This window comes from Ostrea edulis, chromosome 4 (assembly GCF_947568905.1).
Source record: "Ostrea edulis chromosome 4, xbOstEdul1.1, whole genome shotgun sequence".
NCBI classification, from domain to species: Eukaryota; Metazoa; Mollusca; class Bivalvia; order Ostreida; family Ostreidae; genus Ostrea; species Ostrea edulis.
The window spans coordinates 75,126,749-75,140,708 of NC_079167.1; the positions used below are offsets into that span (position 1 = coordinate 75,126,749).

At 38.3% G+C, this 13,960-nt stretch overlaps 1 protein-coding gene across 1 annotated transcript; it reads right to left on the reverse strand.

Annotated features, from left to right (window-relative positions):
• Nucleotides 1-1,857: 1,857 nt before the first annotated feature.
• On the reverse strand, nucleotides 1,858-13,619 carry LOC125671124 (PCNA-interacting partner-like). Its single transcript, XM_048906604.2, has 12 exons — nucleotides 13,380-13,619; nucleotides 12,049-12,176; nucleotides 8,986-9,176; nucleotides 8,472-8,774; nucleotides 7,843-8,073; nucleotides 7,244-7,408; nucleotides 6,904-7,058; nucleotides 6,512-6,668; nucleotides 5,822-6,000; nucleotides 3,803-3,881; nucleotides 2,975-3,096; nucleotides 1,858-2,501 (listed from the first exon to the last, which is right to left on the reverse strand). The coding sequence occupies exons 2-12, from the start codon at nucleotides 12,173-12,175 to the stop codon at nucleotides 2,156-2,158; spliced, it is 2,055 nt and encodes a 684-aa protein (XP_048762561.2). The 5' UTR covers nucleotide 12,176; nucleotides 13,380-13,619; the 3' UTR covers nucleotides 1,858-2,155.
• Between the last annotated feature and the right edge of the window lie 341 nt (nucleotides 13,620-13,960).

Genomic DNA, 13,960 nt, shown 5'->3' on the forward strand with positions numbered 1-13,960 from the left:
TTGGCAAAGACAAAATCAACTTTTCCAGAAAGGCTGCATCCCCAATCACTGCTTATATTTAAATTTTTCAGAAGTGATCCTGCAAATGTGGTAGTTTTCGGATCATAGGTCTTGATTGAGACAAATTTGTGGGGGTGATAGTGAAAAGTCTTTAGATGTTTATAGCATTAATAATCTCAAGTAGTTTATAATGTAACAGGGAGGGAAAAAGTGCACGGCCCAGACCGACCCCAACTGATCACTACATTCCTCCCTCCTTAAATGTCTTTACACTTCAAGACATCAACCCAGGATCTTAATCCCCTGGCAGGCATTTTCACCTGTCATTTCCAGGGGCTGGTCTACGGCACCAAATGTAACCGGAAGGGAGAATAATGCCGGGATTTGAACCCGGGCCCCCTGATTCTCCAGTCAGGCACTCTACCAACAAAGCTATCTGGCCACTGGCAATAGAAACTGGCTGACCGCCACAGAAGCATTCCCATGTAGTGTGGAATCAAGTTTGGTAAAATCATAACTTGAAAGGGTTAGTTGGGGGCATAATTTGGGATCAAAAGTCAAGGAACTTCTGAAGAATAGCCAGGTCAACGTGACTCAGGTGAGCATTGTGGGGCCCATGAGCCTCTTGTTTATTAATATTAAGTTATTGAACTCAAATAAGAGAACATTTAGTTGTGAATCCTGCTGACAAGTAAAACATTAGAAATCACCTTAAAAATCTATCAGTATTATAAAACTGTTCATTGACAGTCTTAAATCTGTTTATCATGCACAAGGTCGGGGTTTGAATCCCGGCCATGACAGACCTAAGTCGTTAAAACAAGTAGCAACAGTTCAATCGCCAAACACTCCGCATCAGGTGCGAATGTAACGGGTCCTCGGAGATTACCTTAAAAATGGAAGTCCCGTGGCACACTAAAGAACCCTCACTGCTCAATGGCCGCAAGCGCCAAGCATAGGCCTAAATTTGAAGCCCTTCACCAGTCTTGGTGACGTCTCCATATGTATTGAGTGAAAAATTCTTGGAGAGACGTTAATCAAGATACAATCAATCAATCATAAATGTGTTTATCAATATAATAAATGTGTTTATCAGTATCATAAATGTGTTTATCAGTAGTCACACCATGAACCTTTTCCTTCTGTAGTAGTTAGGGCTATACGGACCACGGATATCAGCCTGGGTAGCTCAGTGGTTAGAGCACCCGACTAGTAGTGCAGTGGTCCTGGATAGCTCAGTGGTTAGAGCACCCGACTAGTAATGCAGGGGTCCTGGATAGGTCAGTGGTTAGAGCACCCGACTAGTAATGCAGGGGTCCTGGGTAACTCAGTGGTTAGAGCACCTGACTAGTAATGCAGGGGTCCTGGATAGCTCAGTGGGTAGAGCACCTGACTAGTAATGCAGGGGTCCTGGATAGCTCAGTGGTTAGAGCACCCGACTAGTAATGCAGGGGTCCTGGATAGCTCAGTGGGTAGAGCACCCGACTAGTAATGCAGAGGACCTGGGTAGCTCAGTGGGTAGAGCACCCGACTAGTAATGCAGAGGACCTGGGTAGCTCAGTGGGTAGAGTACCCGACTAGTAATGCAGAGGACCTGGGTAGCTCAGTGGTTAGAGCACCTGACTAGTAATGTAGAGGACCTGGGTTTGATTCCCGGTCCAGCCACAAGCTTTATCCTCTCCTATACTACACCTTCATACCTCCTGCATCATTATCTATAATATGAACGAAACACAATGACAGATATACATGTATTATATATCCTTCTGAGTGGTCAACACATACTGTGTCAAGCCAACAAAAATACTCAAGGAAACACCTCATTTTGTATTTCATGGAAGAACATCACAAACAAACTGCAGTTTTAATTTTGTTTATAGCACAGTTCATAGCGGTAACAAATATTCACTCAGAACAATATCAAGCATGTGTAATATCAAGATTGGATAAAATAAATAGTGTAAAATACATGTACATGTGTGTATATTTCAATAAAATAAATAGAGACAGCACAATTTTAACGACAACCCAGAGTAGTTTGATCTACATCTAATCCCTGCAGAGCAATAATGGCCCACAGTATAACCTACAATCTGAAGAACCTGCTAATTTGTTGCTGGCCTTTGATTTGGGGGCAGCACTTTCACATTATAACCTACAATCTGAAGAACCTGTTAATTTGTTGCTGGCCTTTGATTTGGGGCAGAAGTTTCCTGCGACAAGTTTTCCCCTGGGTTTGTGTCTTCGTTTTCTTTGGCTCCTTTTCACTCGGTTCTGCTAACCTTTTCTTCCCTTTACCCCCAACTTCAACATGATTTTCTACATCGTCTTTCGTTTTTGAGATGGACTCCTCCTGTCGGGATTCCTGACCGAGAGGCTTTTCCTTGAGATCACTTGAGGTGTCCTTCTTATTGTCCTCATTAAGTTGCTGTGAGGTTCTCTCTTTCAGACCTGGGAGTGCTATCTGTTTCGAAGCACTTGCTGGCTGCACCAGTGTTTTGCTGTTCAAATATTAGATAATTATCTTAAACTCCTGTTACTTTCCTTATAATCTATGTGTTAAATATAGATACATGTAAACTGAATTTGAAACCTCAAAACAATTTTTGTTTTTGCATTTTACATTTCTCCAGAGGATATCCATGATCCTAATACATTTGGTTCTAAGAGACCTTTAAAACATCTTAATACATACTTTGTAGAATACCCCAGTTTTACAGTATTCCTGAAACTGAGAGTGTGTTCGAGATCACCGTTCCCGTTGTTCTTGTGCTCCATTCTTAGAGTTGCGAACAATTAGAACATGTGCACATGAACGTGTTTTTCGACCACTTTACCTACAGAGGTAGTGTGAGTTCTTGCACCTCGAACCCATTCTTGGGTTGCGTACTCGGCATTCAGGATCGACAGGAATTTGTACTCGTGCAAAGAACGGTGATCTCTAACACTCTGACTGTAGAGGGCGTGTCCTTACCTTGGTAAGACATACACAGACTTCTGACACTGGAAGGACTGGGCGTCGTCTGTCATCTGGACATCGTGTACAGGAGCAGCCCAGTCCATGGTGGCCTTGTATCTCTTGGCATGCACAGGAGTCTGGACAAAAAGGGATATTGCTTGAGCATACTAAACCAACAATTAAAATACCTAAGGGACCATACATGTATGTAAGTTTGTAAAATGAGCTGAAATTTTATTGTATGTGTACTTCTTCAAGCAGGATTCATATTTCAGTGCCTTTGGTACTGAAAAAAGAGCTCTACTTCATGGTTGCTCTAAAATGTGCATTTCCCTTGATATCCATTAATATTTACATTTCCAATTTTTTACCTTTGATATCTTTACAAATTGTATTGATAGCCATTGCCTCATATTAAATTCAGTGCAGTTTGTAAATAAAACGCATGTATGAATCATGATAAATATAGTATGTCTACTTTAACGCCCTGATATTCTGACAGAAATGAAACTAGCTATAATAAACTCATGTATTATTTATCTTTCATATTTACATTCTAAACCATATGAACTACAATGCCTCACGCCAGCATAATTTTCACAAAGCACTAACACACTTCATGAAGTTTGCCGGTGTGAAGTGCCGCAGTTCATAACCTCATGTACTTTCTAAACTGAAACTTATTTCTTAATCAAACGACAAAAGCACTCATTCATGGTCACACCGAGCAGCACATCAGCTCCCGTACCACTAAGTTTGAAACATGCTAAAATTAGTAAGCCTCCTGTAACTCCTCAAACTCATGGTTCACCTGTAATTTGACGACAGAAGAAAACATTGTACCTCTTTCTTCTGCTTCTCTAAAAGTCTCTCAGCCAATGACTTGTTCAATTCTGGGCTGTCTGTATCATCACAAGGAGTTCTATCAAAAAACAACATTTTATTGACTTTACCATTGAATTTCCTTTATGTTTTAGGAAAGTTTTGTTGCATTTTCCAATATACAAGTATAAATTACGGGATTGGCTTGTGTCTAGCAAGTTGCTGTCATCTTGTAAATTGTAAAAAGCCAATACATGCTGCATGCCCTCTAAACAAGGTCTTTGTAGAATACACTCAAATAGTGTGTGTGCTTACAGTACAGGTTCTATTGCAAATTATGCGCGAAAGAATTACAGATTTAATTAACCCCTCATTTGCAAAATATCTCAATATGTAAATAAATAACGTTCAGAAATCATGCATAACAGTAAATTTAGCAAGTTTCTTGTCCTCCCACTCCACTGTTTATGAGTTACTACTGCTGTTAAATCAGAAAGATGGAAATTAGAAGAGAAAACCAATATATTCCATATATTGCTGGCCCGTGAATACAATTATAAAACTACTATGCACAGATTTATCATGCATTTAAACATATCATTTCTTTGAATGTTTTATATACTTCACTGAATGTTTCATCCTTATTGCAAAACATGTTTAACTGTAAAGTAAATAAGTTAGAAACCTGGTAGGAGCATGCTGGTCTTTAAGTCAGATGTCACACCGATATAAATGGTGACAGCAGACCGGAGTGCCTTTATTGGAGAACCTGTCACACCTACATGTGACAGCAATCAGAAGTGTACTTTTAGAAGAAATGTCAGACATACCTAAATTGTGACAACAGAGTGAACAGACTAAAGTGTGTAAATTAGAAACTAGAACCGTCAGACAAACCTAAATTATGATAACAGACTCAAGTGTGTTAATTAGAAACTTGGTTTGTCAATGCAACACATATTCCCCCACTGACATTCAAGTTTGAAATGTTCGCAAGTCCAAAGATGTGAAAAGATAAAATATCAAGACTGGGATTTTTGTAAGTCCAAGGGAAATAACTCTGATGAATATCGGAAAGTGAAACTTGATCTGTAAGTTTTATCAATATAACAGTATACATTTAATTTTAAAAAATCTGCTCATCACCAAAAAAAAAAACCCACCTGAAAAAATTGTCCATACTTTAGTTAATAATAATAAGTTTTCAAGGTTTAAGGGCAATAACTTTAGGGAAAATTTGTCTACATGTAAACTTGATCTGAAAGTAACCAAATATTAGCAACAAAAAAAAAAAATCCAGAACACTGACAATTACAGATGGAAAAAAATAACACTATTTAAATGCAGGGGCATAAAATGACTTGAAAGTTCACACCTACCTAAACTGTGAAGCACACAGGTTGTGTAATGTAGAGAAAGTTTCACACCTACCAAAGATGTGACAGTTTCCTGTAACTTAGAGAAAGTTTCACACCTACTAAAGATGTGACAGGTTCCTGTAACTTAGAGAAAGTTTCACACCTACCAAAGATGTGACAGGTTCCTGTCACTTACAGAAAGTTTCACACCTACCAAAGATGTGACAGATTCCTGTAACTTAGAGAAAGTTTCACACCTACCAAAGATGTGACAGGTTCCTGTAACTTAGAGAAAGTTTCACACCTACCAAAGATGTGACAGGTTCCTGTAACTTAGAAAAAGTTTCACACCTACCAAAGATGTGACAGGTTCCTGTAACTTAGAGAAAGTTTCACACCTACCAAAGATGTGACAGGTTCCTGTAACAGAGAAAGTTTTACACCTACCAAAGATGTGACAGGTTCCTGTAACAGAGAAAGTTTTACACCTACCAAAGATGTGACAGGTTCCTGTAACTTAGAGAAAGTTTCACACCTACCAAAGATGTGACAGGTTCCTGTAACTTAGAGAAAGTTTTACACCTACTTAATCTGTGTGTGTAACGTAGTAAGAGAGAGAAAATTTCACTCATTACATGACCATAGACAGGGGCGTGTAACTGAGAGAATCTGTTATACCAACCTAAACTGTGACAACAGACAGGGAAACCTGACTGGAGTGTGCTGATTGGAGAAGCTGTCACACAGAACATCCAGGGAGTTTGTTTTGAGAATGTCTGCACTGGTAACCAGTTTATCCACTAAATGATGGATTGCTCTCAGAGTCTTGTAACCCAGAGGTCTTCCTCCAGATGATGGCTTCTAGAAATCAGATGTCACACAGTAAAAATCAACAATTTTATTTTGGAGTATGTACATACCTACAAAATGAAGGTGGAAGGAAGAAAAGTAAAACTGTATGATTAACAGTAAAACAAAATCTATAATTCAGTTTCTATCATATTTCATACTATAGAAATAAATTATCAACCATTTAATAATGATAATGATAACAGGCACATATATATGAAATATTTTTATAAACTTTCTTCTTTTATCTTTCCAAGTTAACCATGTATTCCCTGAACCTGACCGACCGAATTTCACGGTTGACAAAATATGTTTAGTCAACATATCATTTAATTCGGTCAACTGCTGAAAGCAGAGTATAGAAATATTCTATCTGCATGCACCTAATTTAAAATAATCGGAAAAGGAAAGAAATGCATTGATTACACAATTAAAAGACATGTTGGCTATTGCAATGTGTTTTGCAGTGAGTCACAGGTTCAGAGCATTCAAGGGCGATCCTGTAATCATTTTATAATGGTACCTTGCCCGGACTGTTCATTTGCACACTCTGGATGACCTGAGTAGCACTCTTCTGAAGATCCTCACAAATTTTCTCAACAGTGGAGGTCTGAATTCTTTTATCTTGAGTTTTGATAATTTCTTTCTTCAGGGCATTTAGAATCTTTCTACATGCAACTCTGCAAACCATCATTGAAAATAAATATTCTGAATTTGATAAATATCTGAAATGTAAATACTTCAAAATATTATCATATCCTTAAGAATGCTCAAAAGAAGTCTGCCTTCAGCATGTTCAAATGATAGATATATATTTTTTCTCTCTCTCTCGAAAATGTGTGCTCAGCAAGATTTGAGGTATTTTTGATAAAAATTGAATCATACTTGAGATTATTGAAAATTATGAGTGTTTACCTGCAGTTCTCCTCTTCCTCTAGGATGGTTTGCAGTTTATGTGTAAAGGTGATGAAGTCACTGAGTCCTTTGATGTGCTGGGTAATTGGTAAAGTGGAATCTGGTTGGTAACCTTTGCCCCCCAGCCTCACTTTCATGATGAATGAAGTGGCTGTCTGAAATTCAAGATCAATAATAAAAATTTAAAGAATTTTAAATTATCTCATTAGCAGTCATCTTGGTATCAGTCACATATAGGCATACTGTAGAAAAATAAAGTTCTGAGCAAAATAAACAAGACATTATCTGTTCAGTTGAACATTAATTTCATATCCCTTCTTGTATGAAAAAGACCCCTTACTTGGTACATGGGCATGTTTTTTTTCTGGGCCTCATGTTTCAGGTCTGTGAAAGCAGAGAGTTCAAGTTCTCTCTCTGGCACATTAAAGGACCTGGCCAGGGCAAGCTCAGATCTAGAGTTCACTAACAGTTCCAGATAGGCCATGTACACCAGCTGCACATAGAACTTTAAAACAAAGCAAAAAAAATTATGACAAAGCAAAGCCTTGGTGAAGAATTGTGAAACATAACTGTTAAATTTAAGCACATGTTTATCTACAACCTACACGTTCTGATGCCAGTATCTTTAACCTACACAAAGAGTACCTAAACATTCAGAGTGTGTTTGAAATCACCGTTCCCGTTGTTCTCGTGCTCCGTTCTTAGAGTCGCGAACGGCGACAACATGTGCTCACGAACGTGTTCTTCGACTACACTACCTACAGAGGTGGTGTGAGTTAGTGCATCTCAAACCCGTTCTCGGGTTGCGTACTCAGCATTCGGGATCAGCAGGAATTTATACTTGTACGAAGAACGGCGATCTCAAACGCACTCTCAGCTAAGTGTCCTTTGATATTAATTATCTATATATATAGAATTCTGCCTAACAATTTCACAGACCTGGTTTATGGACGCAGCAGACTGTGAAGGACCAGGGGTGCTGTTGCCCCTCCACTTTGTCCTCTGTGACAGCAGACTGTCGAGGGATGAGGCTGTAATACAAACATCCACCTTTTCTTCCTCACCACCACCCTCCACAGACACATCAATATCCTCACCCCCCTCCAAAGACACCTCAACACTGACTTTATGGACCGCTCTGTCTTTACACAGCATCGTGACCATGGAAATCTGACATAATGGGCACAAGAAATTTCAGAATTAAAAAAAATTTGCTTTATAAATTTTAAAGTTATGACTGTTACTGAACAAAGTAGTCACTAGTTTGTTTCTCTATGTGTATTGATTTCTGAAAATGTCCATGCCTGGAGGTCATAAAACTTTTTTGAGCATGTTTTCATACTAAAACTCAAAACTCTGTGCTCTAAATCATACCTATATTCAAAAGTGAAGGTTATGAAACTTTTATAAAATCATCCTCATCCTCAAATGGAGTAGGGGCTCAAGATTTTTCGAGTATGTTTCGAAGCTTGCTCAGAGTTGTACTCAAAACAAACATGGCTGAGTTTGAGTTCAGTAAAAGTTTCATAACCTTCAGCCCAGATGCATGATATAGTGTTTGTAATTACCTCTGCAGGATCATTGGGAAGACCCAAAAATACATAGAGGTTACTAGACATATCTTCCCTGAGATCACAGTTTTCAGAATATGCTTTTTGGACTAGATTGAAAATGTCACAGGAGTCCACATTGTTGCAATGCTTCAAAAACTGATGATAGTTTTTTGAAAACTCTGGAGGGTCTGCATTAGATGCAGACTGAAGTGAAATCTTCGGGGGCTCTGCATTAGCCGCAAACTGGAGCTTAGTCTTGATGATTTCTTTATTACATTCAAAAACCGTGCTTGTTTCTATGTCAAATTCACCCCTTTCCTGTAAGAAAGATCACTCATTTTTTATAAATACATGAATGACTTATTGGACAAGTTGACTAACATCCTACAATTTGCGTGAATTATAGATGAACAAGTAGACAGCACTATCATGCTTGCGTGACCCACTCTTCAAACGGAAGCCATGAATTTTTAAAAGAAACGGAAGGTTTCTGAATCATTGACTACAAAAATTCCGATTAATTGTTTACCTCCTTGTTCTTTTCTGCCAGGCAGAGCTGCACTGCAATCAGCTGATCCATAGGAGAAAGCAGAGTACTTCTTTCATTGGGTAAAAGCTGATAATTTCGACACAGATATATAAAGTACTCCGATATGTTATAAGCATCTTCACAAACTGTATCTTGACAATTAATAAATGTTATCTTCTTCACACCTGTGTCTAGGGAAAAAAAGTACATACATGAATTATGTTGTTATTTGTAAAATAGTAAATGGCTTTCTGTGATAAGTGATACTAAGTAAGGTGTAAAATAATCAATGCTATTGATATCTCTTTGCAGACACTATTTAGTGCAAGTCAAGCGTATATACATTTATATGAATGAAACAGGGTTTTTTCTGTTTGATCTTTTGAAGATGTTGTTCAGGGTTGGCAAAAAAGTGGTCAATATGAGTATTGACCGGGCCGGTGGTCAATACTGGTCAATTGAAAATTGTTTGGTCATTATAGTCTGTGTTGTTGGTTATTTTAAATGTTTCAGTGGCCATTATGGTAATTACTGTAATTCATAACATGCACTATCAGTTTATAATATACTTGCAAGTCATAATATTAAATAAATAATGTAAATGACTCAATTAAATAGGGGAAGATGTAAAAAAATTATTGTAAAAATTAACAAGAGGCCCAGGGGCCTTGTAGGTCACCTGAGTATCATGTTACAACCTTCCAATGTTTGAATTAGGTTTGTGTTTAAATATAAGAATTTTACTTTTGGATGGAAGAAACATTGAATAGCTATGTGGTCAGCCCTGCCTTTGCACCAGAACCCCTGACCCAGGGGCCATAAATTTCAGTTTTGAAAGAAGCATCCTTGATCATCATTATCATACTATTAGTTTGTCTACTTAATACCCAGCAGCAGAGGAGAAGATTTTCAAAGAAATAAAATGCATTTTCACTATATGATCAATAGGGCCCCACCCTAATACCAGAACCCCTGACCCAGGGGCCATGAATTTCACAATTTTGAAAGAGGCATCCTTGCTCATCATAACCATGCTATTGGTTTGTCTACTTAATACCCAAGGACAGAGAAGAAGATTTTCAAAGAAATAATGCATTTTCACTATATGACTTATAGAGCCCCTTCCTAGCACCAGAACCCCTGATCCAGGGGCCATGAATTTCACAATTTTTAACAAGAGGTACTGTGAGCAATGCTCACTAAGAATACCCCCCGCTTACCCCAATCTCCCAAAGGGTGTTGGTAATGGGTATAAACTAACTCTTTTCTGAGTGTTGCTACTTCGATGTCCAGTGCGCATGACCTTTGACCCCAAAATTGATAGGGAACATCTTCATCCCATGGGTAGTCCATATGTATGATATGGTGACTGTAGGTGGAAAGGATAACGCTTTAGAGCTCGGAAACCATATTGCTACTTCAATGTCCAGTGCGCTTGACCTTTGACCTTTTGACCCCAAAATCGATAGGGAACATCTTCATCCCATGGGTAGTCCATATGTATGATATGGTGACTGTAGGTGGAAAGGATAACACTTTAGAGCCCGGAAACCATATTGCTACTTCGATGTCCAGTGTGCTTGACCTTTGACCTTTTGACCCCAAAATCGATAGGGAACATCTTCATCCCATGGGTAGTCCATATATATGATATGGTGACGGTAGGTGGAAAGGATAATGCTTTAGAGCCTGGAAACCATTACGTCTACAGATGGACGGACGGACAGACGGACAACCCGATTCCAGTATACCCCCCCCCCCAACTTGTTGCGGGGGGTATAAAGAGGCATCCTTGCTCATCATTACCATGCTATTAGTTTGTCTACTTCATACCCAGAGACAGAGAAGAAGATTTTCAAAGAATTTCTACACTTTCACTATATGACCAATAGAGCCCCACCCTAACACAAGAACCCCTGCCCCAGGGGCTATGAATTTCACACTTTTGGTAGAGGGCTCAACACTCATTATAATTATGCCCACAGTTTGGCTTCTTGATGTCCAGGAGTAAAGAAGAAGATTTTTTAAAATTACACTCATTTTGATGGTTTTTGCCCCACCCCTCAGGCCCCAAGGGGGCAGGGACCACGAATTTCACAATTTTTGTTCCCCTCCACCCACAGATGCTATATGCCAAAATTGGTTCAGGGGTTTCAGAGAAGAAGCTGAAAATGTTCAAATGTTAACGCACGACACACGTCGCACCACGACGGACAAAAACAGATAGCAATAGGTCACCTGAATGAATTCAGGTGACCTAAAAACTGTTTCATGGCCATATTACTTTGGCACTGACAACAGCATTGCAGTCTTTACATCTTGCCGTGGTCTTGTGGTTGTCCTCAACAATATCATAGAAATTCCAAAATGTTTTGTTGAAGCCATAGATAGTATGATGGGGGAAGTGTTTTCTATTTCTGTTCAAATTCTTTAGTTTATCAAGAACTACCTATTGTTTCAAATCTTCATTTAACTGTTAAATAAACATTTGAGGGGGTGTGTTGGTGATGTTTTCATAACAATAACATTACACTGGTCCTCTCTGGTCCCAGAGTATGCTAATTAACACATGTCAACTCTGTTTCCTGTGCTCAGGTACATCTCCTGCTCTGTACATTGCAACACATTGTTTATCTACAGCATCTGTCACCCAATTCATATTAAATCACTGTGTTTATTTAATGTCCAGCTACCTGTTATTCTTAATCTGTCCAGGTACATGTACAAGCAGATCCTATTGTCTAGTTATGCTATATGTGACCCTCTTTTATAGTTCTGAAGATATTATGGTTACAGTTTCAGCAAACCAAATATATTAAACTTATGAAATTACATCTAATTATATAATGAAAATTATTGATAACCAATTGATCCATATATCATAATGAAAAGGCTTAATTTATCTTTGCAAAAAATATACAAAAATAGGAAAACAGTTTAAATCTCAATTGACCAGTATTGACCACTTAGGGAGTATTGACCGGGACGGTTAAAACCGGGGGCGGTTTTAACCGCCCAACCCTGTGTTGTGTCCCTGTATCTTGCTTGTTCACGTATGTATACCTGGTGAAGGGCTACCATTTTCAGATCCATGGCTCTGTAATTTGTCTTGGATGGATTTTTTGTGCTTGTTGATGACTTCTCTTTCACATGAACTTAAAACAAAACATGGAGCCTTGTTACAAACCATCCTGAAATTTAAAGATTGTAATAATGATACTTATGTAATAGTTAGGGCTATACGGACTGTGGACATCGGCCTAAATAGCTCAGTGGTTAGAGCACCTGAATAGTGATGCAGGGGTCCTAGGTTCGATTCCTGGTCCAATTAAAAAATCTCCTCCTCTCCTATTCTACAGTTGGTGTCATTGACCACCTCTACACAGCAGATTGTCCTGCCAGGGGTGAAAAGAATCTGGGTTGTGTGTCTTCAAGAGTGAAGACAAAATTAAGGAGTGAGGAATGTAATAGGGCTATACAGACCGTAAACATCGATTTGGATAGCTCAGTGATTAGAGAACCTGACTAACGATCCAGGGGTCCCATGTTCCATTCCTGGTCCAGCCAGATTTTCTTCACTCCTATACTACACATATCATATCATTTTTGGCCGGGTTGCACAACGAGCTTATAGAATGGTGAATAGAGGGTGGGCAGAGCTTATAAAATGGTGAATGGTGGGTGGGCAGATGTCCCTGCAGTGGGTTAACTACTTTGTGTAATCAACTCCTCTCACACCTATAACTTGATGTTCCTCAACCTTTGCATAGTTGTTGTGGATACATTGAAGATGTGCATATACCTTTTTAAAAGTGATCACTCATTTTTTTTTTTAAATTTACGTGTAATTGGACTTAGTCATTTTTTAAGCATGTCTTGAATAGACGGTACCTATTTTAGTAATCAACTCCTCTTACAGCCTTCAGACCTTGTACAGCTGTTATAGAAGCATTGAAGATGTGCATGTGTCTTTTTGAAAATGATCGGACCTCCTTCACGTTCTTTGAAAAATTTTACATGTACATGATTTAGTTGAACTTTTGTCATTTTTAAGCATGTAGATCTACCTACTTCACTCACAGCTTTTACTTAAAAATTTTCAGACCTGTTAACTTGAACTCACTTTTGTTGAACAAAAGTAATTTTTTGTCCACACGAAATTGGATTTTGAGTACAAAATCACAAGAGTCCCATTTGGCGCCCCGTAGCAAGAGCATCAACTTTAGATTCAACTGTATGAAACAAAAACAAGAAAACCAGTAACACGGTAAAAAATAATACAATTCCAGAGGTTAAAACAGACAGTAGACTCCAGCTGTTATACAGTAGATCTAGCTAATTCATATAAATGAAAAATGTATTGAATTATTCACTATATAGAACAAATTCTTCACCTGATAGTCCTTTGTTTACGAATCCGTTTGAAATACGCGCACCTCTAATCAGCTGACCCTTCCTTCGGAAATGTCGATATTTTCTCATGTTATAATGTATATAAGCGAGATGTTTCGAATGAAAGATAAAGTATGTGGTAAAGCTAGCTCCTGTTACCTGGAAATGCAGTTGTATATGAATTAGATTCATGCCTTGGTAACTGTTGTAAAAAAGAAAACCAAAATAATAGGATTTCTGCAATTGTTAAGATATTCAAAGGATGGGTATCCGATATCGTACAAATATTTTAGACCAGGTCAACTTATTTTGGCGGGAAAACTCGAAATTCTCGGATTGATGCTTATTTATATGACTTTCTTGTACCGTGTCATATGTACATATTTACGAGCATTGAAAGTGTGTAAAAGTGTTTGCTTATAATGTAAACATTATCAATATCTTAAAGCAAAACTTGTGTAAAGGTGATTTCTTCCTCATTCGGCGCCATTATTATAGATGTAATGACGATTAACCTTATAAATACAGTGCAGTGTCAACGAGGCAGGAACATATTGCTTCCTTTGGCCAGTATTTATTTCAC